This window comes from Ambystoma mexicanum, chromosome 4q (assembly GCF_040938575.1).
Source record: "Ambystoma mexicanum isolate Mex_15411 chromosome 4q, UKY_AmexF1_1, whole genome shotgun sequence".
Taxonomy (NCBI): Eukaryota; Metazoa; Chordata; class Amphibia; order Caudata; family Ambystomatidae; genus Ambystoma; species Ambystoma mexicanum.
This window is the reverse complement of record NC_090928.1, coordinates 650,089,415-650,115,393: the sequence shown is the minus strand read 5'-3', so window position 1 is coordinate 650,115,393 and position 25,979 is coordinate 650,089,415. Positions and strand designations below refer to the sequence as shown.

At 46.2% G+C, this 25,979-nt stretch overlaps 1 protein-coding gene across 2 annotated transcripts in view; it reads left to right on the top strand.

Annotated features, from left to right (window-relative positions):
- Positions 1-25,979, top strand: part of COMMD1 (copper metabolism domain containing 1) — a 963,648-nt gene that overhangs the window by 277,524 nt on the left and 660,145 nt on the right. For both annotated transcript variants that reach the window (XM_069608220.1, XM_069608219.1), the window contains exon 2: positions 9,578-9,859. In XM_069608220.1, coding sequence (XP_069464321.1) covers positions 9,578-9,859 — 282 coding nt within the window. The remainder of the gene's footprint in view (positions 1-9,577; positions 9,860-25,979) is intronic.

The following is a 25,979-nucleotide window of genomic DNA, read 5'->3' as shown; positions in this document are numbered from 1 at the left end:
TTATTCTGAATTTCAAAATATTTTACCTTGACAAAATTGACATTTAGTTTGGTTTAAAGATTTTGCCAAAAACTGAAAAAACAGTGTTTCCTTGGTGTAGGGGAGGCATGGTATCAGAAGTATGACACTGACACAATGGACACAATTTGTAAAACCTTTATAGAAAATGTTGGGGTCGGACAAACTCCTATTTTGCCCTATAACTAAGGTGGGAGTAATCTCAACCATGCAACGATCTACAGAACAGTCCTAGTGGAGTCTGTCAAATCAAAATGGCCTATGCTAACAAGAATCTAATGCCTACCCTATCTCTTATATCTCTTATAGGAGAAATGTATGCAAAGGAAAAATCACTGTTCAAAAGAATGAAAGTAGTTGAACCAGCTCTCCTCCTTAAAGCTCACAGAGTAAGGCTGTCCTTGTAGGCAGGATGACACATTCTGGCCTAGTTTCTAACACTAACTTGCAGGGGGGCTCCCTTCCCCAAGCTTATTGTACTTTTGGAAGCCTTTCGAATGTGTGTGGCTCTCTTTACAGACCACCACAGGACCACTTGTACTCCAAGTTCACATTTACTCTCACTTCATTCACTTTTGCTGTATGTTCGCTTTATAGTTCCAAACAATGTACCGGAGACTTTTGAATGGGCTACTTCCTTTTGCCGAACCACTCCGTTACTTAGTATCGCTGATCTCACAGCTGCCTTTTACTTCAAAGTTCATTCACAGGTCTGCCTTTCCTCGTGTCTCATCCTTACGCATGCACTTGTGATATAATGTTGCTATTTCATTCGCTTTAACACACACTGGTCTCTCTGGTGGCTTGCCAACTCACCTGTTGTGTGTGTGCTTCTTTCTTGTTTTGCCATTTCCAATTAATGAGTCAAGGTTAGTACCACAGGCTTGGCCTTGCCTTCCCAACTCTGCCGTTCACCCGGGAAGATCGCTGGCATCCTTGAAACACAATGCAATCTTCACTTGTGGGATCTGGCCTTCTCCATGTATCTTTCACGGTCTGTCGGAGGCAATGACCTCCAGTAGGGAAACCTTTGGTTTTTTGGCCCACTCTTCTCGTCCCTTGGTCTGTTGCTCTGCTCCAGTAGGTGTGCCTTCATCCCGGAAGTTCTGCTCATACTAGTGTTCCGCCTGGCTCCAAGTGTGTGTACAGGTGTTGCCTTTTATTCGTGTGAGGAGAGCTACCTGACTTTGCCTGACCCGATAAATGGGATATGTCCTGTACGATGTGAGAGAGTTAGTCTGGTTACTCTGTCACCCTTTTCCTCCGCCCACTGTTTGTGTAAAAAGTGGGGCACGGAAGTTGGGACTTGGGAAAATACTCCAAAATAGGATGGGGTAGATGAACATAAAAGGGGGAATAACGCGTCTCACCATCGTCTGTCTCACCCCCACCTCCCAAAGACCCTTCATCTAGGTGATCCTCCCACACTGGGCCTGGATCAAAAGGTGATAGGGGTGTGGGGGGGGAGATAGGAGGAGGAGGAGGAACCTCGATCTCTCTCAATCCACGTGGACTAGCGGGTGAGACACCCTCTGGTTTCTCACATACCCTTCCATTATAAGATGTAGCTGCATCATCTCGGGAGGATAGCTCAACGGCAACGTGCTTGCCTTGGAAGCAAGACGACACGGAACACAGGTTCGATTCCCGGGTCCGTGCTTAGAAACCTCTGGGTATTAAGCGCGTTATAAATAACATATCATATCGTCTGTTTCACAGGGAAATTGGGAAAGGAAATGGACATTCCCCTGTTCTTTACCTTTTCGGTGTTCAACAGTGAAACAATAGGGTTGCAAGTCTAAGAACCATCGCATGACTCGAGGGTTAGTCCTTCCATTGACTTATCCATACTAAAATTGAGTGTGAACTTTCTCAGATGGAAAGTTTGCATATGATGGCAAGGGCCTCTAATTCCAACACAGAGTATTTCTTCTCGCGTGAGAAGAGTTTACGACTAGTGAATAGGATGGGGTGCTTTAATCCATCGTCTATTTCTGATAAAACTGCTCCTAACCCTGTGAGAGAAGCATCAATTTGTAACACAAATTCTTTCGAAAAGTCTACTACTTTTAGGATGGGGTTCTGACACAGGACTGTCTGTTTTAAGTTGTTGTAACATGCATCATTCTCATCAGTCCAATTAATTTTTTCGGGTTCAGCATGCCTGAGTTTGTTAATCGGGCTGTTCTATCTGAATAATTTGGGGTAAACCTACGATAATAACCAATCAATCCTAGGAATGCCCTGAGGTCTCTCTTGGTCTTGGTTGTGGGGGCATCTAGGACGGTTTTCACTTTTTCTAATTGTGGCTGGATACTGCCATTCCCTACAAAGACGCCTAGGTATTTCACAGCCGATTGAGCCATCTTAAGTTAGGATGGATTTGCAGTTAAGCTGGCCTCTCTAAGGGTTCTCATAATAGTAGAAACACAGAAAAGATGGTCTTCCCATGTTTTACTATAAATGACTACATCGTCAATGTAGGCACCACAGAAATGGAAGTAGGGCTGTAATATCCTGTCCATGAGTCGTTGGAAAGTGGCTGGGATACCATGCAGGCCAAAAGGGAGGACTCTGAACTGGAATATTACGAGGGGTGTCGAGAAAGCGGTCAGTCCATGTACTGGGAACTGCCAATATGTCTAGGGTTGATAGGAATGTGGCAAGTTTATCTATTAAGGTTCCTGTTTGCTCTAGCACCTAATATGGCCCATGCCACTTTGAGACAAGTTTATATTCAGAGGTAGGTAAGAGGACTAATACCGTCTGACCTATTGAAAACAATCTCAAATTCAGCCTCTTGTCATAGGTGGACTTCTGTTGAGGTTGAGCTTTCTCCATATGAGTGTGGACTAGACTCCTGACGAGTTTCATGTGTTCTCACAATCTGGTAGCTGTCTCTGAGAGGGTAACAGGTGCCTCTTCTCCCTCTTCCCAGGTCGCCCGGAGCATTTCTAAGACATCTCTTGATTCTCTACCGTAAATTAATTCAAAAGGAGAGAATCCGGTGGATGCCTGATGGGTCTTTCTTACTGCAAATAGGGCATATGGGATCATGTGATCCAAGTCCTTCCCATCTTTATCTACCAATTTCCTCAAAATCATTTTAAGGGTTTTGTTAAATCTCTACCAATCTGTCCATTTGGGGTGGTAAACTGAGGTTCTTCAGGGGGTAATGTGTAGTAATTCCTTGACTTCACCCATATGTTTGCTCATGAAATTGGATCCCTGATCTGTTAGGATTTCCTTGGTGAAACCAACCCTAGAAAAGAATGGCAGTAGGAGTTTTAAAATTTGCTGGATTGTGTTAGGTACGTGATCGATGATGAGAACATATTTTTTACCCAGTCTAGAGGTTTACAACGGTCCAATAATATCCATTCTAATTGGGGAGAAAGGGGCTTCTATTATAAGTAACGGACTTAAAGGGGCAGGTAAGGGAATATGTGCACTGGTTTTCTGGCATATTTCACATGTCTGGAAGTTCTTTATGTCAGCATGGGTATACCTGTCCAGTAGAATTTTCCACTGATGTGAGCTTGTGTTTTAGACTGCCCTAAATGTCCCCCTGTCAAATGAGAAAGTACAATCTCTAGCCCAATCTTGCGATGGGTTTTGGGTATTACTGAGTTTTACTCTGGCCTTCTGGGGAGGTTTCCTTTCTATATAGTAATCCCTGTTTCAGGAAGAAAAATGGGCTGCCTTTTTCTGGTCGTTCTCCATATAGAATCACTTGTAAGAATGCCTCTAAGTCCTGGGTCATTTCGCTGTGCAGAGGCTATATCGGGAAGGATGGTAGGTGGTTCTTCCCTTTTTGCCTCAGCCATAGGTGTTTCATCAGTCTCTCAAAAGCCTAAGCTACCTCTCTTTTTCCTCTTGTTCACTTTCTTCCTTAAAACGGGGAAATTGAGCCTTCTCAAGAATTCCCTGTAAAATGTTGTCCCCACAGTGTATTTCAAATAGTTTTGCCATGGTTCTGTAGGAGAACCTTTATTTCTCCCTGAAAGTCTGGATCTATGACACCTGCTAGGACATGTAAACCAAACTTCCAGGCTAGGCCGGATTTTGGGTTCAATCTTATATAACAGCTGTAAGGAGCTGAAAGTGAACCCCAACTTACAGGGACGCCCCTTAAATATATTGGGGTACCCCTGATCATGCTCACACCAGAGTAAAAGCATCCCTCTAGGGAATTAAGGCCATGAGTCTATCTTGCAAGGATAACACATTTAATCTGTACAGGAATGAGGATTGGGGGGAAGGGCAGAGGATTCTGCCCCTTCCTCCCCGACCAGCATTCTTTCTTCCGTGGCTGGCTCCTGCAGACTAATGGCAAGCAGACGCCTTTAGATACTGCTCAACTTGGTCACTGGATACCGGCATAGCTCATCCAAAATTGTCCTTCTTGCCTTTCAAGGGATTCTGCAATCTTCCTTCTTGCATGGCCAGGTTTACATTTAGACCAACCTACTTAACATACTGCTGCCTCTGCAGGAATACATTGTAGCTCCTATTTAGCATAATGTTCTATATTATAAACATTCATATATAAACACACCTTCCCGCCATACTTTCAATACTTCACTCAATATTCTTACATTTGATCTGGACCAGTAATTCTCCTTAAAACTCTTTTTTAACATAATTCAGCATTGTATGTATGAGCCCCATCCTGCCTGTGTGTTTTGATAGATAGGGAACAGCTACTCAGTTACCTTTTGCTCTCTGCCAGCCTTAGCCTCAGTGACGCAACACTGCATGAGCTCTGCGATCCATTTTTAGTGCAGGCCACATTCCTTTTGGGCAGAGAGCCTACTTTGAGATTTTAAAACTACACAGAATAACATTTGCAAGTGTTTTCAGCTAATGGTTATTTGCACCTTATATTTAAATACTATTTTCATTTAATGGCCACGCATGTCTGTCTGTGTTTATATTTGAATGAAAAAAACTTTATCAGTGCTATAGTGCTTAGAGGTCTTGCATAGTTGTAAAGCGCTTGCGGGGTGCAGGAAGGCGCTAGCTTCTCCCCAACATAACTCATGGTGGCAACAGTAACGACAGACGCAAGTGATCACAGTTCACGGGTGTTTATTGAACTATAAATGCAGGGTGGAAAAACTCCTAACCTAAACCTAAAATGGGAGCAAGCGTTCACCATCAAATGAAAAATAAGGCCGTCCTAGTTGCATTGTGTCAAAATAAAAGGGCCTATACTAAGAGAAATCTATTGCCAATTCCTTACAACTAATTACATAAAGAGTGTGGGATAGGGTATCAAAGTAAAGGATATAGCGTTCAAATAATACATCAGGATGTGATTGCTTTGCAGTCTCCCTTCCCCAATTTGTTAGCATGGGACAAGGTGGGACTTTGGAGCGCAGCACGCTCTCGAGCCTTCCCAGCACGAGCCGCCAGTTCCGTTCCAGCTGGCACAGCACTTGCTTGAGCATTCTCAGCATGTGCCGTCAATTCCATTACAGCTATCGGGTTCTTCGATGGTAAAGTCTCTTTTCAATAAAAGTCTCTTTACTTCGAGGCCTGATGTATTTAACAAACAAACTAATTAAAAGTTCTATTCCACAGTTCATGTTGGGTGATGGCTTCACCCCTGGGTCCACCTCTTCCGGGCGTAGACCCCTCAATAATTGAACTCAACAAATTCATAATACAGTTCCCTTCTTGGTGAACTCTGGGTGATAATTTTCCATCCCTGGATTGCCCTCGGCTGAGCTCGGATCCTAAATGACAAAAGGGCATGTCCTTTCCCTTTTTCTTGCAATACTTCTTGTTTTCACAAATCTTAATGTCTTTTTAAACAAGTTTTGGGGCTTTGCCCCTCGTTACTGGTTTGCCTTTTCCGGGTTCACTCTCGCCACCTTTTGGGTGACGGTTTCCCTCTGCCGAGTTCCACTCTCACCAATGGTTAGACAGTTCGTCATGGTGCTTTAGACTTCATCTCCTCTCATTAGCATCCCTCTATCTGGTTCACTCTTGCCACTTTTCAATTTCCTCTTACTTTTTATGATTGCTGATTCACTTCCCTTGCTTTCTTAATAGTTTGCCGGTCAAAGACTTTCGATTGTATAGGGATTTTGCTAGACCTCCAGTATGACCACTTTGACATCCTTTCCCAAGGGGTAATCGCCCAGAGTTTCTGCTTGAACACCAACATGGTGATGGCCTCCTCTGTTGCGGGCTTTCCCCCTCTTTCTTCAATCATATCTTTACAATTTCAAAGTTCAAATTAGCCATTGGCTACCTTTTGTTCAAGACAGTTAGGCTTCTTATCGATTCTCCTCTCGACTCACCGGCTGTGATGAACCACTTGCCTTTCTTTATCCTTGGAGTCAAGGTTGGTACCTCCGAGACCAACGTTCTTCCTTGGTTATCAGCGGAGGAGGGTCTTGCATACCGTAGACATTTGCTGTAAAACATGCTGGTTATTGCTCGCGGTCTTATATTTTCTGCAGAGGTTTCACAGGCCTTGGTCGGAAAGAGCAAAGTCACTTCTCTCCTTGTCACCCGCTCTGTCTGCGCTGTCTTTCTCCTCCTTTTGACCTGCAGTGCTGAGTTAGTTCTCACGTCGTGCGGTCTGCCTTGCTCCTCTTGTGCTCAACCTTTTATTCCTGTGGGGGAAGGAAAGGGCCATCAGGTGGGTGTGATTCAGGTCAATTGCCTGACTTTGCATGACCCTTGGTTTGAGACATGTCAGGTTAACAGTTTTATTGTCAGTCCGTTATTTGTTGTGACAGGAGAAAGTGGAGTAGGGGATTGTGAAAGTTTCCAGGTATGCTGCAGGATTGGAGGGGAATCGGTTTTGTACGAAATGTATAACCTTCGAATAAGGGGGGTGTGGTAAATTTTAGAAGGGCAAGATTTGCAAGGTGTGTGGAAGAAACGGCAATGACCAGGATTGTTGGAAAATAAACAGGGGGAATTGTGGGAAATGGCAGAGTTTGGACCACGTAGACTGGGAGTGTGCAAACCATAATCAGCGAGACGTTGGGTAAAACGACTGGGAGTGTTCGGTTAGGAAACAGAAAACAAAGACATTCTGTAAATTGTGGTTTTTAAATGTTACAGGGTTTTGGATCCTAGGGCATTTGCCAGATATGGAGGGGTTGTTGGATATGGGCAAGGGAAATTCTGTGGGTGGAAAAGAGGTAGACGGGGAACAGCCCATAAAGGTCTCGAGGACTTTGTCCTCCTCACCTTCGTGCCTGGGGCAATACTGCGTCTCACCTTGGATATTCCCCCAAACATGACCCTGAGTTCCCCTACCCAGGTTATCTTTGCTCCTCCACCCCCAGGGTTGGGATCTGAGAACGCCAGCCCATCCCTGGCCACATGAATAAGGGATTCTCGAGGTCTATCTGGGAGAATACCCTCAGGTTTCTCAAACAACCCACAAGGGTTATTAGGACTAAATCCATGGGAATCATCCTTTTTTTCCCAGAGGAGGGGGTGTGACATAGTGGCTTCTCTGCTGCTACAGACATCAAAGCCTATGGATTCTTTAGTGGCGGTAGAGGGCTCTGAGGCTCTGTTACTACGTTTCTGGAATTTGAGGGTCCCCCAATTTGTCTGAATTGCATTGCATCCCACTTATATGACAGCATATGTAGGGAAGGCATGATATCACAAGTCTGACACTGACACAGTGGATACAATTTGTAAAACCTTTCTTGAAAATGTTGGGGTCGGAGAAACTCCAATTTTGCCCTATAACTAAGATGGGAGTAATCTCGACCATCAAACGATAAACAAAACATTCCTAGTGTAGTCCGTCAAATAAAAATGGCCTATGCTAAAAACAAACAAATGCCTGCCCTATCTCTTGTACAAAATGTGTATAAAGGAGAAATGTATACAAAGGAAAAATCAGTGTTCAAAAGAATAAAAGTAGTTCAACCAGCTCTCCTCCTCACGTTAAACCCCACAGAGTAAGGCTGTCCTTGTAGGCTAATGACACACTCTGAATGGGTTTCGAACATAACTAAGCAGTTCCAAACCGTGGATTGAGGCCTGTCAGTCCTTCCACGGTAAAGTCTCTTTCTTGACTTTCAAAATTGCATTCCAACATGAAGTTCACAAAGGTCCCCCTCTGTCGGGCTCAGGCCTCTCGCGTCACAGTTCAACATAAACTTGCCGGGGGCTCCCTTCTCCAAGATTGTTGTACTTCGGATCTCCCTCAATCGGGTTTGGACCCCTTTCAGATGTCGAAGACTTTTGAATGTGCGTGGCTCTCTTTACAGACCACCGCTGAACCACTTGGACTCAAAGTTCACGTTTACTCTCGCTTCATTCATTTTTGCTGTTTGTTCACTTTATAGCTCCAAACAATGTACATTTCCCTGAGACTTTCGAATGGTCTACTTCCTTTTGCCGTACCACTCCATTACTTGGTATTGCTGATCTCACAGCTGCCTTTTACTTAAAGTTCATTAACAGGTCTGCCTTTCCTCGTGTCTCATCCACACGCGTGCAGCCTTCACTTGTGATATGATGTTGCTACTTCATTCATTTGAATACACACCGGTCTCTCAGGTCACTTGCTAACTCACCGTCTGTGTGTGCTTCTTTCTGGTTTTGCTGTTTCCAGTTCACGAGTCAAAGTTAGTACCACAGGCTTGGCCTTGCCTCCCCAACTCTGCTGTTCACCCGGGAGGGTCGCTGGCATCCTTGAAGCACAATGCAATCTTCGCTTGTGGGATCTGGCCTTCTCACGTGTCTTTCGCGGTCTGTCGGAGGTAACAACATCTTGTAGGGAACCCTCAGGGTTTTCGGCCCGCTGTTCTCGTCCCTTGCTCTGCTCCAGAAGGGGTGCCTTTGTCACCCAGAAGTTCTGCTCGTCCTCTTGTTCTGCCTTGCTCAGAGTGTGTCCTTAGGTGTTGCCTTTTATTTGTGTGAGGAGAGCTAACTGGTATCAGGTGTATGCCCTTAGTGTAAAATGCCTGCCTTTGTCTGACCCGATTAACTGGACATGTAAAGTATTATGTGAGAGTTAGTCTGGTTACTCTCTCACCCTCTTCCTTGGTCCAGTGTTTGTGTAAAAAGGGGAGGGGGTAGGGAGTTTGGATAATCCTACCAAATAGGATGCGGTAGATGAACAATAAAAAGGGGGGAATACTGCGTCTCACCATTGGCTGTCTCACCCCCACCCCCTAAAACCCTCACCCAGGAGATGCTCCCGCACTGGTCCACCCACATGGTCTGGATCCAAAGGTGATGGCTGTGCCCTGGCCAGCAGAGAGAGAGAGAGAGAGAGAGAGAGAGAGAGAGAGAGAGAGAGAGAGAGAGAAAGAAAGAGAGATCCACGAGGATTAGTGGTTTCTCACACTGGACATTTACTCCAAAAGAACCAATATTTTGTGCAGGTTTTCCCTTTGAGGTCAGGTTATAATTTTCTTATATTGTCTTCGCTGAGTACTTGAAGTATCAGGAATGCTGGTATTTATTTATTTTACAGCATTAATATACTTGTTTAGAAAATGTTTTCTTACTGGAACATGTTAATTGGCCAACAACTCAAAAAATATGTTCATTTCTTTTCCAGTCTGTAGTTTCAGCCGACATGGATTTGAACCAAATTGAAGCATTCCTGACAGCTCAAACCAAGAAGCAAGGAGGTATCACATCCGATCAAGCCACAGTCATTGCTAAGTTCTGGAAGAACCATAAGGCCAAAATCCGAGAGTCTCTTATCGCGCAAACCAGGTGGGACAACAGCCTGAAGGCCATGAACTGGAGAATTGATTTGAAGTCGCATGCCCGGCTTGTGGAGCAAGTCAACGCTCCGGTGGCTATTGTAGAGATGGAGCTAGGCAAAAACGGGCAGGTAAGCAGCCACAGCCTTTCCCCTGGTTTCTCAAACGCTTGCTATTCAGAATGTTTTCTTATGTATAATTTTAAATACTAATTTCAACTGCAGATGTGGACTCTTATCATATTTATGTTTTAATAATGTTTTACTCCCTGCTCAGTGGACATCGCAGCACTTTACAAATGGAGCTACTGATGTTTAACTTGTAACTTTGGAAGGGAGTGGCAGAATTAATAAATGCTGTCTAAACATATGCATCATGCTTGGGAAAGCACACCTGGTAGTAAAATAGAAGTTGGTGGCGATTTTCTCCAAAGAAGGGTTCAATTTTTATTTCGATGTGTCAATTACCAATTCAAGCGTAGGGATTTCTTGTAGAAATAATTAATGGGTTTGGGTGGTTGGTTCAGTCTCCGGTGGTGTGGTTGGTATATGTTGCATAAAAAGCCAAAGATCTGTGTTTTTGTAGTGTCAAATGTAATTGTGTGCTCATTAAGCATTTAGTAGATGGCAAGGCCGCTCACTCATTTTCCTAAAGAAAATTAGGTGAAATTAGCCCTTGGATTAGAACTGGTATGATCTCACAATAAACATTGTCCACAGCAACACAGACCTACAGAACAAATCACGCAGCCGCGGATTTACCAAATGAAAGGGTCTCAATAATGTTGCCAAACTTGCCATTAAAACAGAAAAGGCCGCCATGTTGTAGGAACGCCAGCAGATGGCTTCACCTGCTCCTTCAGCCATCAACCCTCAAACACACGTATGCACACAACCCTCTGTAGCTACTCGAATAGCTTATAACCCCCTTTGCAGTCAGAACATTTCCTGGTGCATTTAGGATAGCAAGGCAACAATCCGGCCAAATTTGCATGGTGTGCATGGTAGCGGATGTTTGCATTTTCCGCCGCAACAACTTCCGTTATTTTAACAGATTCAGATGAATAATGTCTCAAATAGGCAGCGGGGTCACTTTCTTCGGGAATGTTCTTCAGCATCTGGGTGTTTTGCCCGTTTCAGCCTTTGAAACGTCGATTGCCAGGAGCTACGAACATCAGGTGATAATCACAAGGCTACATTAATAAATAATACCCTGGTGACCCATTTAAGGCTGGGTTTTGATCTGACAAATGCGGCGCATTCCGGTTCCAGAGGCACGGTCATTTCAGACCGCAGCAGACTTGGAAGCTTGCACTAGTTTATTTTCAAAAACAGAATAACAGCGATGTTGTTCCAGCACGTGGCTGCTGCGTCGCCTCCATGGCACATACACAGTAGGGCTTCTGTACACCAGCGCTGTGGCGTCACCGCTGACGCGTAAACGTTTATCTTGCCAAGGCAAGTGTTCAGTTGCACACCTCTGTTGTTTTCCCTGCTCGCTGCTTTGATCTGGAGAATTTAAGCCAATATTAAGTGCCCCCCCATTAAGTGAGGTGGCTGGCTTATTTTTCTTCATGCCCCCAAGAGGAGCCATACAGTTTTAGTAGCAGCATCGTGGAAGGGGGGCAGAAGTTTACTTGGCTTAACTCTAATGGCAAAATGGTGACTTGCTGTCTAGTTATTCTGGCAAGAAAGACCAGATCTCCTACTGCTGTAACCTTGGCGCCCATTAAGCATCCTTTGTTGGTTATGTTGTTTTGCTTTTATACTGCGACCATCACCGCTGAGGCTTGTCTGGATAGTGGCATATTGCCCAGGGATGGACTGGGACCAAAAGAGGCCCTGAAATAATGTTCAACGTGGCCCCATATTACACTTTTTCGGCAAGCTCAACTCTTTTCCTATGCGAACATTTTGAAATAAAATGTGTTACCGCACAAAAGGCCCAGGGTACAGAGGCCTACTGGGAACTCTCCAGAGTTCCTCCCCATTGGGCCCGTCCACTCCTGATTGTGTTTGTGTCTGGGCTAACTAGATAGTGGTCTGTGGGCGGAATGGAAAAGAGGAAAGGCTGAGAAGTATAGAAACAAACTGAGTAGAAGAGTATTTAGCTTCTCGACTCGTTGTGCATTAATTATCAGATTTGAATATTAAAAGATAAAACCAAGAACGTCCTTGCTGGGATTAAAAACTATGTTTTATTAGATATCAATTTTTTTTTTAAAACTTTGTTTATTGAGGGGAACAATTCACAGCAAGACAGTTCTCAAACAGTACAGTATAGCATATGTATAATATCGACAATGGCATTCATCTGTGGCAATAAAACAGGTACCGTCACCTAAGGCGACGGGGTAGGTGTTACATCGGCATCGGACATCAAATCACATAAATACAAACGTAGTATCGACCATATATCTTTAGGAAGACAGGGTGTCAGGACTGATAAAACAAAAAGTTCCTCATCATCGTTCACCATACACAAGTCTTTCAGGAAATTGGATCGGGTAGGCCCTGCAGTGGATTTCCAACATTTAAGGATGCAGCGTTTGGCAATAATACATGAGATGTTAAATAGTCTCCTCGTGGTCTCCTTCACCTTCCCAATGTCACCAAGCAGGTATTTTAGGGGGGAACAGGGCAGCTGGGATCGCCGTTATCTCCTCAAGGAGCCCAGCCACTTCTCGCCAAAAGTTCGCGATAACAGGGCACGACCAGTACATATGATATGCCCCAGCATCTGGAGCGCCACATATTCAAACATGTCCCTGTGCAACCCCCCACAAACTTAGGCAGTCTGGCCGGGGAGTAATGTAGCTGGTTCAGTATTTTAAATTGGATCAGTCGGAGTCTAATTTGGTGAGTTGACAATATCGGGCCCATCTCACGTCATCGATCTGAGTACCCACATCCCGCTCCCAGGTTTCTCTGATAGTGTTTCGTGAGGGGGGAGTGTGATTGCACCAGGGTGTATAGCGACGAGATTCCCTTACCATGACCGTCCATCGTCACCACGGCTCTGATACACTCATGTGCCTGGGGTTCTACCGGGAAGGAAGGCCATTTGGCAGCAAAAGCGGTTCTCATACGATAGTATTGAAGACGTTTAAGCTGACCCGCTCCCACCGCCCCCGTGAAATCTGCAAGTTCACAAAACGTGCCATCAGGGAACATATCTCATAACCTGAAGGTTCGCTGAAGGGCCCTGTCGAAGGTCGGGGAAACACTGGAGAAGTTCCACAGGGGTATATCTGGGTCATAGGGAACCTCCAGGCCAATCCTTTTATAGACCCTGGACCATGCCCGTGTAGTGACGTATACCAGGTCGAAAGGGCAGTTGTTACTATAGGTGGGATTCAAAAGGACCGAGCGTATATCATTAGGGCGGACTGCATGCTTTTCGAGAAGAATGTGTGGGGCTGTGTCCTCGGGGTCAAACCAATGCTTTACGAATTGTGCCTGTGCTGCTATGCAATACAATTCAATATCAGGGGCCGCAATACCGCCCTGTGAGTATGGCTCCACCATTTTATCCCACCCCAGCCTAGCAGTTTTACCGTTCCAAATAAAGGAAGATGCCAGTGACCTAAGTTTGACAAAAAAGGGTTTACCTGGCCAGATCGGGATGTTATGGAAGAGATACATGAGTTTGGGTAATACTACCATTTTAAGTAGGGCCACTCGGCCGTATAGGGACAGAGGGAGATTAGCCCATAGGTTTAGCTTGGTCGAAAGGATGAGAAGTAGTTCGGCGTGATTGTGTGAGTGCAGCAGCTGTCTATCTCTAGCCACCATTATTCCCAGGTATCTCACCAGCGTGGGGGCAGGCTTAAACCCTGTGATGCAAGATAGTTCACCCGTATTAGGGGTCAAAGGAAAGATTTCAGGTTTGGGGACATTGATTTTATATCCCGAGTATTCCGAGAACTTGTGTATGTCAGCCATAATGTGTTGCACATTCTCATGTGGGTCCCGGACATACAACAGTGTATCGTCCGCATACAGAGATATGATCTGGGGAGGGCCAGTCATCCGGAGTCCTCTATGCGAGTGGTGTTGACGAATATATTCCACCATTGGTTCAATAGTGAGGGCAAACAGAATGGGGGAAAATGGGCAGCCCTGCCTGGTCCCCCTGTGCAGATGGAAAGAAGGGGACAGGGTGTTATTGGTTAGGACCTTGGCGGATGGTTGAGTATATAGCAGCCGAACGCATTTAATAAAATACGGTCCAAGTCCAAACCTCTCGAGTACAAGGAAGAGGTATGTCCAGGAGACGGAATCAAAGGCCTTTTCGGCATCGAGGGCCACTACGGCTGCCCTTGCCTCCGGGTCTATTTGCGCCAGCACATTGAACAGTCGTTGAAGGTTTAAAGCCGTGGATCTAGTTGGTATGAAGCCAGCTTGATCAGGGTGGACCAGGATTGGCATGTACGGAAGGAGCCTGGTGGCCAGTACTTTAGCGAAGATTTTCGCATCGGTATTGATAAGGGAGAGGGGCCTGTAGGAGGCCATATCTTGTGCTGGTCTACGTGGCTTCAGAAGGACCGTAATAACTGCCTCACGCATCGAGCCCGGAAGGACACCACAATTCATGGCCTCCTCCCATACTTTCAGTAACAGTGGGGCCAATATGCCTTGAAATTCCTTGTACAGTTCGGCAGTCAGGCCATCCGAGCCAGGGGCGCGGTCGCCAGATAAAGATTTAATGGCCTCGTTTAGTTCTTCAATAGTCACGGGTTGATCTAAAATGTTTCGCGTTGTTTCAGTGAGTGTTGGGAGATCAAGGGAGTCTAGATATCCGAACGTGTCTTCCCTGGTTTTAACATCGTGATCAGAGTATAAAGCGGAGTAAAAATCAGCAAAAGTAGTGTTGATATCGCATTCTTTATTGACCGTGACCCCAGCTGAGTTCTGAATACTAGCGATTGGATTAAGGTGCCTATCTGTTTTGAGCATGTTGGCCAGAAATCTCCCCGCCCTATTACTCTCCCCGTATCTGCGGGCCTTAGCCGGGGCAGCCATGTACAAAACGTCCCTATTGGCTAGTTCATTAAATTCCTTGAGGGAAGCGTGCATCTTAGACAGGGTTTCCTCGTTCAATGTGGCACTATATTCCGTCTGTAATGTATCTATTGCGTCTTCAGCCACACCCAGTTCCCTCCTCACCGCTCTCAGCATACCTGTAGATTTACCCAGTATAGTACCACGGACCCAAACCTTGAATGCCTCCCACAGGATAGCATAGGTGCTCACCGAACCCTTGTTCAACCTTTTTAGCCGGAGATGGGGAGTCACCCAGGCTGATGTCCAGTGTTATCGGCGAGTGGTCTGAGAGCGTGCGGGGCTGTATTGCACAGTCATTGATCTCAGCGGAGAGGGACGAGCTAATAAGCCAACAATCTATACGGGAGTGGGAGTCGTGAACAGATGAGTAGAAAGTGAATTTCTTCTCAAGTGGATACAACGTGCGCCATGCGTCAATTATGTTAGTCTGTTCCATCATCTGTTTAACGGCAAGAGCCGCTTTGGACGGGGCCCTGGGGGACGTAGATGAGCGGTCCAAGGAGTGATCGAGGATCATATTGAAATCTCCGCCCCATATTAATTGCGTCTCTATCGATGTGGACATCATGTCAAGGATTGCGCGATAAAATAGCAGGTCATCAATATTAGGACCATATGTATTAATCAACAGGATTTGCCTTCCCGCCACCTCCCCCCATACCAACACGTATCTACCCAAAGGGTCTATCTTACTAGCAAGATACCTGAACCACTGCTTGGAGTGTATAAGCATCAGGACTCCCCTTGATTGTGTTGAATATTCTGTGAAGTACCTATAAGGGCCCCACCGTTGAAGGAATTTATTGTTGATACTCCCCATCGCATGTGTCTCCTGTATCAGAAGGATATGGGGATCATGGCGTGTAATGTATGCAGCAATTTTCCTTGCCTTGACTGGGTTGTTGAGACCCCGAATGTTCCAAGAAAGTAGTCGAATGTTCAAGCCACCCTTAGCCTGCGCCATAGCTGCCTATCAAAGGGGGCATTTGCCAAGCATGGCGCCACTGTCAAGTTTTGGAAGAGTCTCGCTGAAGAACGGTCCCCTGGTTTTAACTTTATAACATCCCCAACCATGCCTGGCAGAGCACCAGGACAAACTCTTACCCACTTCCCCTTCCAACCCCCACCCGCATCATCAACCCCAACCTGATGATGTATCCCATCAACCATAACTTGGGAAGTCTCCTGGGGGTGTGAGCTGTACTCGCATGACCGAACACCATGTGGGGGGGGCTCACGGCCCTACAACAATATATGATGGACAGGGCCACCTCGCCGTCGACGGGTTATCAAACTTATGGTAAGGCAGTGTAGAGCAAGTCCCTTCAGCCAGCATGGTCCTCCTGTTCCGGCACCCTCCGGGGCGGCAGGTTACGGTTAGCTTCCCGGTTCACCGGGGGAAGGGGGATTGAGGCATCGACATACATCATGTCCTCCGTAGGATTGTCGAAAAAGTGTGCGCGGCCTCCGTGTTGGATGCGCATTTTAGCCGGGAAGACGAGCGCATATGGGATCTGGCGTAGTCTCAGCTGTCTCTTGACCGGTTCGTAGGATCTTCTCAGTGTCTGCACATTGGTCGAAAAGTCCGGCTATATGTGTATCCTGTTTTCTTCGTAATACAGGGATCCTTTTTCTCTGGTAAGCCTCAGGATAGCGTCTCTATCTCTATAATTCAGAAGTCAGGCAATGATCGTGCGGGGCGGCGCTCCAGGCTTAGTAGGGGAGGCCAGGGTGCTATGGGCCCGCTCCATGAGGAAATGTTCGGAGAAAGCATCGGGGCCCAGGAGGGATTTCAGGAGGTTTTCCACATGGCTCTCCATGGAGCCCTTACCAAAGGATTCAGCTACTCCGACCAGGCGGATATTGTTTCTCCTGAAGCGAGATTCCAAGTCCTTGCACTTGTTCAGGGTTGTCTGCAGGTCTCCCTTCAACTGGGCGATGTCACGGCTATGTTGCGCTATCGAGTTCTCATTAACTCAATCCTATTCTCCGCCTCTGTAGTGCGAGCACTTTCCTTATCAACCCTAGCCTTCAAAGAGCTGATCGTGGCCCCTATGTTGTCCAGTTTGCTGTTCACTGCCAGGAATCCACTTTGGACCATCGTTAGTAGTTTGTCCCCTCTCACATCCATTGGAGACTCCAGCTGGCTGCCGGAGGGCTCAGCGGGTGTCTCGGCAGGCCCATACGGTTGGGAGCTGGCAAAGGAGTCCATCGGACCAGTTTTCTTGGAGCCCATACTTTTTTTTTCTCGCTGCGGCCCGTATGTCAACTCTGTTGGGTTGCGTTGTGTCTGCCCACGCTCTGGCGCCCAGTGATAGGTAGTGATTGGCGATCATTGGCACTTAGGAGTGTGGCGTACACCGCTTATGAGTATATAAGAGAAAGGTACCGGGGCACCCACCTTATGATGTTATCGGCAGGCCCCAGCGAGTGAACACAACCGGCCCACTGCCGTCGACAAGGCCCGACCCGGCGGTAGTCAACGATCAATCCGCGGGGCAGGAGCGGCACAGGGAACGGGATGACAATCCCGACGAAAAAAAGCAATGTTCCGCCCGGACCAGGCGTGCGGTGTATACCCAGGAGAAGGATCGAGGGCCAACAGGATATATCCACAGGCAACTCAGAAAGGTGAGGAGCATGGCCCCTCCCCCTCACGGCCTGCGCACGAGCCAGCACCCCCAGCCGTCGCGTGATTTCTCCTGGAGCCGTGGGCCGGATACGCCTCTGCCGCATTCACGGTATAAATTTGCAGTCCGATTTCTCAGGATTGAGCTGGCGTTTCTACATGAAAATCGGTGGAGTGATGTCGCAGGCTCTCCACCGCCGAATGCAGGTGTTTATTGGCATGCAGGCGGCCCCAAACAGGATTAATTTATAATGGGATATGTTACGGGCCGGAGCTCTCCCCTCAGGCGGCCATCTCCGTTGTGCGCAACAGCGCCCCCCCAAGATATCAATTTTTTAAAGTTGTGTTGCCTTTATTTTGTTAGCGTTTCAATTAAGCATTTCACAAATCTTAATAAAACATAATATACTATTATTTTTGTATTTTAATGAAACGCTCCAATGCCTTGTTTAATGAATGGCCTAATTACAGTTTTCCATCAGACTTTCTAGCAACACGTGCTCCATGCTTCCTGGGCTGTGGTATGGAAGGTTTCTTAGATGTTGATCATTCTCATATTTGGCATAGAAACGAACATACAGCTGGCAATGGAAGCGGAGGCTTAGCGTGAGGGTGTATGATTGCGGTAGTAGGGGTGCATGTCTAATCAACTGTTGTGTGTCAAACTATTGCTGAAGAGGAAAATGGGGATTAGCCCCACCTCCCGGTGATGCAACCCATTTTTCAGTTAGTAGTTTCCAGTACCCTGATGGTGTGGTACTAGAATTAGCCAGTATTTGGTGGTATGATGGACTTGAGATGTGCTCAAGTGTGCCCTTAAAGTGTGGAAGATTCTTTGAAACGTTTTCAAACATTCGTCCTGGTGAACCAACAGGATAATCTATAAGGGCTAAGCCAACCGACAGAAGTGGCAGACCCAAGAGATGGCTGTGCATAGGTGAATGCGGGGAACACAAAGGGGGAAGATGAAGAAGCGATAATCACTTTGCTACAAGCGCCATTCCTACTGTCCCACTTTTCTGGCTTTTGGGGTCTCTGGGGCTGATTAACTTTTGTTTTCTTTCTCCATAAAACATGAGTGGGAAGGAACGGTGTGCTTGGTGCTCTGTCAACCTTTGCTGTGGTCTTCCTTGTATTTTTTTTTTAATGCAGCATGCTGAACAAAAACTGCTGGCTTCTTGGTCTTGAATACAAATACACAAAAACCTGGATAGAGTTGTGTGAAGGTGGTCATGTCATAACGAATACCATTGGAGACGGCTATTTAGTATGGGATTCACTTTCACTTAAAGCGCCACCTGCGTTTGAAAGGGCCCTTAGCTCCTCCTAGATCTCAAGTCTGTTGAAATGGGTGCGTGCTGGAGTTTGTGGGTGGGGAACTTAGTAGAGACTTTTCAATTCTCGCCCCATGTCTTTTCCAGAGCCGAGCATGTCTTTTTTCCACCCAATGTAGCTATTGTGAGGCACATTGGAGTGATTGCTGAGTTAATCCCAGCTTGTATTAAAATCCCTATCTGAACTGTGATGAGAAGTACTGGAACAGGTTTTAGTTGGAAAAGGGGCACACTGCTTGTTGACTTAGATAAATCTTCATCTTTCAAGACAGGCCTGTGCCAAGTGCTCCCAGTTTTTTTACTGACGGAAGAAAAGAGGCACATCCCTCATCCTTCAGACAGACTTGACCGCGACCAACTGTGGTGGAAAATATACATATGCTGCTGTTCATGTAATGACATCTAGGCCTCACTCGCAAAGCTAAGCTTCACTTGTGTTAGCCAAATCGAATCATGTCGCCCTGTCTCAAACCAGCCTAGCCCTATGCTGTTGTGCGCATGCATTATCTAAATGTGCACCAGATATGCTGCTAGGTGCAGCCCTCTCCATACACTGGTCTCTTCTTACGTATTTCCGTTTTCTCTGACGAGCGAGATGTAGAGCACCACCTTGCTCTGTGAGCTGCCTGCATTGTGTAGAATTAGGTGGACCAGGCACTGCAAGAGTCCTGTGAGAACTGTGGTTTGTACTAGAATCTGCAGACTCGCTTAGAATGTATCTGAATACTTTGCTCCGTGTTGCAAAGCGCACCCACGCAGGCGTGAGAATGTAGTTGATGTTTATGTACCATATTTTGAGAACCATATAAAACAGGTTGGATATAACCTGATGCATTGTATTCTGTGGTTCTCAAAAGTTGTTTGTTATGCCCGTTCTTTATCATTAATATTATATTTATTGAGCATGGACCTAGCTTTGAGTAGCAACAGAGCCCTTTACATAGGTATGCATAATGGAGATATTTTCAAAGGTAACAATAGAACAGATATACAGTGTTGGGTAGGATACAGAGTGACACATAGTAGGGGTGCAGCTGTACAGGGAGGCGAGTAGAAGGGGGTGGACAGTGTCTAGCAAGTCAGGTGCTGCGGGAGGGGGTGGGGGTGACCTGATGGCTTTGGTGTTAAGGAGGAGAGACTCCTTGAAGAGGTGTTTCTTGAGTTTTTTTCTGAATTGTGGGAGCAAGTCTCGTGCTGAAGGGGAGAAGGTTCCATAGTCTTGGGGCATAGGCAGAGAAGGGTTGTTTCCTGGTACTTTTCGTTTTAGAAGCAACGGATTTCAAGTCTGCACGTGTCCTGGTGGTGCGCTTTCCACCGGAGATGCAGAGTTTCTCCATGAGATAGCTGGGTGACTTGAGGGCGACTGCATTATAGATGATGCAGTAAGACTTGAAGGTGGTTTGTGCGTGCAGTGGCAGCCAATGAAGGTCGATGAGGGCCGGGGTGATGTGGTTGTATCTGCGTAGATCCTTGATGAGGCGTGTCGCCGTGTGTAGGAGACTTCTCAGGGGCACACGGCAGGACAGGAGGCCTTCGAGAAGGGCATTGCCCCCATTCAGGTGGGATAGGACCAGCGTTTGAACGGTGGATCTAAAGTCGTCCAAAGGGAGGAAGGGCTTGACTTGCCGCAGGAGGGAGAGCGGATACCAAGCTGTCTGAGTTTTCTTAGCTATGTGTGTCTGGAAGGAGAGGTGTTTGTCGATGTGGAACCCAAGGGACTTGACGCAGGAGGTGAGCTCTGGTGTGAAGCCCTCAACGTTCATGGTTGATAGTCGGGTCTGTATGTCGGGGGGTTCAGAGTTGTTTGTGAGGAGTAGGAATTCAGTCTTGGAGGGGTTGAGCTTCAATTGTGCACTGGAAATCTAAGACTGGATCAGCAAGAGGCAGGTTTTGAGACTTGATAGAGTAGATCTTCAGGTGTAGCTGTGTGTCGTTGGCGTATTTGTGGATATTGTGTGTGGCTAAGAGGACTCCCAGCGGCTCCATGTATAGATTGAATATCACTGGAGAGAAGATGGAACCTTGCTGGACTCCACAGGTGACTGATGGCATTGGCGATCTAGAACAGTCCATCTGAAATAACTGCTGGCGGTTGATGAGGTAGGACTTGAACCAGTGTAGGACAAGGTTGCTGATCCTCACTCGCCAATGCAGGGTCTCTGTGAGCATCTGGTGGTCTACTGTGTCAAAAGCGGCCGAGAGGTTGAGTAGAACCAGGAGGCAGGGGTGGCCATCGTCAAGGATGTTGAGTGTATCGTCAACCACTTGTATGCTGCCGTCTCTGTGCTGCATCTGGGTCTAAAGCCGGATTGGTAGGTTTGGAAGAGATTGTTTTTGTGTTGCTGCAGTTGCGCAGCTACTTCTTTCTTGGTGATCTTACCTCGGAAGGGAAGATGGGTGACTGGGCAGTAGTTATCTAGGTTGGCGGGATCCAGAGTGTCCTGTTTTTAGGGTCGATCGGAAGGTGCCTTGAGTTAGAGCTGTTGATGAACTCCAGATAGGGAAGGAGACCTCTGCTAGCAGGGTCTTGAGTATGGATGCTGAGAGGATGTCGTCTGTAGAAGATGTGGCTTTGAGGGCGGCCAGGGTGTCTGCCAGGTACTCTGTAGAGAGTGTCTTGAATGTTGCCATGGGTGTGGAGATTTAGTGAGGAGGGACGCGGCGTGGGTCTGTGGCTGCAGAACTGGTCTCTGTGTGCTGGCAAATCTTGCTGATTTTGTCGATGAAGGCATTGTTGTCAGTGGATTTTTTGTTGGAGTGTGGTATGGCAGAGTCAGTTAGCGGGTTGATGCAGCGCTTGACTGCTTTGAAGTGGGCTCTGCTTTTGTTGTCAGCTTCTGCTATGGTGTTCCGATAGTAGGAGGCCTTGGCTGTTTTGATTACTTGTCGGTGGGTTGCTCGGAATTCCTTGAGGAGCTCCAGGTCGGATTTGGTCCTTGAGCAGTGCTATGTTTTCTCTTGTTTCCTGATGACTGTTTTGCTGAGGTTGGGTTATTGCATGTACCTGGGTGCTAACGGTTTCTGTTTGCAGGTCCTTTCTTTCAGTGGCGCTTGTCGGTCAATGGAGGTTGAGAGGGTGGCCTGGAGTGCTTCCAAAAAAGTCACAGTTCAGTTGGGGGTGTTTGGTCTATGTGAGGTGGATGTTTGGCAACATCTCTGGAAGGACCTGAAGGTTTGTCTGATGTGTTTCTGCTCTGAGTGCTTGACAGGGGTGGTGTGCAGGATGTTGGAAGGCACGGCCAGGTGGTCAGATCAGTCAAGCAGGAAGGAGAGCTGTAGTGGAGACAAGGCAGTGCAGTGATGAGTAGGTCGAGGTTGTTACCTTTCTCGTACATTGGGTCTTTCGTGTGCTGCGTGATGCTGAGGGTGTCCATAAAAGACCATGCTATGTGAATGTATAAAAGCTGCGTAATTCAGGAAAGGGGGGTTGCTGTACCTTGTTTGGTTCAAACACGAGGATTTGGGTTTCATTTCGTACTGTCCTGTGTATGCTGCTTTTCTGACTGCCTTTAAAGAAGCTTAACAACCTTCTGTGAGAATGGATTATGGGCAGTAGCGAATTTGCTACAACGCAACCAAACCCACCCCCCCGCCCCTCAACCCTTCTATTGATGGACTCTGCCCCCGAAGTTAGAAAAGATGGCGCTGGTCTATCACCTTCAAACCTAAGAAGAAATAGAATTAGTCAGATCAGGCGATCACTATCACCACCTCCTTTGTTATATCCACCACGTGGACCCGTTCAGTGAAGTAGGCTTCAAGGTGACATTGAAATATGTAAATATAATCTAAGGAAATTGATTGGCGTGGCTTCCACATGCTCGTGACTTATAGACCCTTCAATCCTATGAATGAGCCCACTAGTGTTCAGATTATATGTTGTGAAACAGGCATGGCATCAAGAGAGACACATACTCAAAAGGTGTTTGTTTTAAAACCTTTATTTACTAAGGTTCCTGCATTGTGTAATGCCTGACAGGCCCTAACTCTAAAGGGATGGTTCCCTTAACTGATGTTTCTAATGCCTGTCACTGTCTAATAGTCCAAACTAAAAGTCTGTCTGTGTCTAAACCTATGCTTGCCCTCACCCTTTACAAAAATGTGATAGGAAGTCTTTAAAAAGGAAAATAGTGGTTCAACAGAAAATTGGAAACCAAAGTTGGTTTCAGGTGGTCTTCTCATCAGGTATAGTTTGGTCAATATCCCTAAAATGAGATTAGTCAAAAAGGGCTGTTTGAAAGACCTTCTCCACAGAGTCCTTGCAGTGGTTTCAAATACCTTCAGTGTCTTTTGGTTCCCTGGTGTTCCCTTCCCCACCTTCAACTTGTTTGCGTTCCAAACTCCACAAAAGAAATATAACAGTTCCTTTTGAAGCTCATCAGGGTTTCCTTCACCAAGCTTCAATCGTTTCAACACTAAAATAACAATGTCTGCAACGTGGTTGGGCCTCTCAGGGTTCCCTTCCCCAAGCTCAGGCCCCTTTCAGTTTCACGTGTAAAACGATTGAGAGATCCCAAAAATCCACTTCTCTACAGGAGGTGGGTTCCTACCTTGATTTTGGGAAAAAGGAAAAGGGGTGTTTTCCGGAGGAATCACTATCAGATTCACCGATGCGGAACCAGCATTAACAAGGCCTAAACACTTTGACGGAGACGCGAGTGAAGACCAGTATCCACACGGAGATATCCGCCCAAATACGACATCACACGCAAACTCGAGCTGCTTAATCAGCCAGTTCTCGACATCGCCCTACGTCCCGCAGTGACGACTTCCAGATTGCAGTGCCACACACACACGAAAGCAGCTACCCTAACAGACCCGCTGCTTCTTAGAGACGAGACCTTTATTTTCCATATAAGGATTAAGAGGAAGATCAACCCTCCCATAAGAAAAACGTCTAACATTCATGGACTTTTCTCCTCGACAGCCAAGAGAGCACCTACAAAAGGAAGTCCAGTTACTCTACTTCCAATGAACATATCTTCATACCAAGAAGATTACAGACCAACTGCTTACCAACTCTAATACTGTTCTTTGACTACTCTTGAAGAAAGTCCCACTAATGGTTAAGAGGACTGAAACATGTTGAGTTCACAATCTAGAGTTAATACTAGGTTGATTGAAAGTATTCAGTGTCCCATGAAGGGGGTTTCCCAATTTTGAAATAGGAGATTGGGTGAAAGCATTTAGCGATCTATTAGGATCGAAAACCCAATTCAAAAAGGATTTATAGCAAAGGCTTGAATATAGATGGATATAAAAGCATAAATCTCTATTTTCTAGTAATTCCTGAATGATCTTTGTCATTGTTACATATGTGTTTTTTTAGAGTTTTTGATAATGTATTTTATATGTATAGTGTCTCTCAAATTTCACGAGACTGTTTTAATATTAAAATTTATATTTTTGGCTAAATTGATGTAGTTTTTGATGAGTAAGTAGCTGTTGACATTTACCCCTCGTTCTCCCTTTCAGTTTCAAACAACAGTTCAACTTGTCAGAATGTACCTATACAGTTTCTCTCACTTGCAATCCTTTCATGGGGTAGAATCAGAGTCTTTCGAAAACGCCCGACTCTTTGCTCTTCCTAAGGATTACTCTGATCCTGTGCCTCTTTATTTCTTACACTTGCTTTCCTTTGTACTTTTTATCTTTACTTCACTTTGTCGTGCACACTTGCACCTTCCTTTACTTTCTGTGTTGTGCCTCTTGTATGCTCCCTCCTTCTGCTGTGTAAACTTTCACCTTTCCTTTTCCTATCGTGCCTCTTGCACACTTCTGTGCACACCTGCACTTGTTTCCTTCTTTCCGGGTAGTTTGCACCCTTTTCTTTTACTTTGGACTTTGCTTTTACTTCTGTGCCGCTAGTGTGCCTTTTACTTCCTTCTGTGCCACTAGCACGCTTTCTCCTTCTTTCCTCTTTCCTTGTTTCTTCTTTCTTACTTTCAGTTTCTTTAAACTGTCCTTCTCGCTTTCCGTTCCGTGAATATTTACAAATCTTGCTTTTCTCCCTTTCCCGGTCCAGCCACAAACACGTTCCCGAGTTTCTCTCTCATGCGAAACTCGCTGAGTAGCGTAGTGCTGGCGAACGGTCTCTCCTGGATACTTTGGGTCTAGTTTAGGGTCTCACCAGCTGCCCCTCAGACACACTTGGGACCGGCACATGGCCCAAGGGAACAATCGGTTGCACGGATACCGCCAGCGGCTCTCTGGAGACACAGCTCCCTAGCCATGCTGCAGCCCCTCACAAACACCGGGCCAGCGTCGCAGCATGCTGTTCTCCTGCGGATCCTTCTTTCTGCAGCTCCTTGGCTTCTCTGGTCCAGTATGGCTCCCCAGCTCTCTCACTTCCTTGTGTGAAACCACACCTTTCATAGTGGAAAAAAATAGTCAAGTGGAGTCAGGTGTTAGTGGTCATTATTTAATGCCTGGCTCTATTAGTGGGACGATTTGAGTTATTTAAGTGGTAGGTTTCCCTTACCTTTCTCATATTGTTTCTATGGGTAATCTTTACTGCTCTTAGTTGCCTCCTCCTAGTCTCAGTATTTGTTGGAAATGGGGAGGGGGAGATGAGATGAGATTGGAAATACCCCATGAAGACTGAGGTAGAGTAGGTTGGGGTATCATTGGGACTGGGGGAAAACCTTGTCTCGCCCTTGGGTATCCTCCTCCCAATTCCTTGTGACCCTCCACTCGGGTGATCCTCCCTTGCTTATCCACCCCAAGGGCTGGGATCCAAAATTGATGGCCCTTCCCTGGCCAACTGAATGGAAGATCCCGAGGGAGGAGGTGGGAGAATATCGTCAGGTTTCTCACAATGTGTACAGATTATATTTACATGTGGCATCACCAGGTAAGGAGACTGAATTTCTTCAAAGCATTATTATGAATCGTGAAATATAGTGAGACGCTCAAACCATAGTAAGATTGTGTGTTTCACTTTTAATTAAGTCCTTTGTTAAAAAAAGTCATGCAGTGCCTTCCTTTCCATTCACTCTGCAACAACCAACTGCCCCTCATCAGCATTCCTACAGCCCATCGTTCCATACTGGAACTTGAAACTGATTCAACTATAAACAAGTCCTCATGCTCAAATACACATATCACAGCAACTCCCTTCCTATGTATATTACCCTACAACTCAACTTCCCCTTCCACACTTTGCATGCAACACACCATTTGTTACTGTGCATTGCTCTTTGCACTTCTGCACTTATTTCAC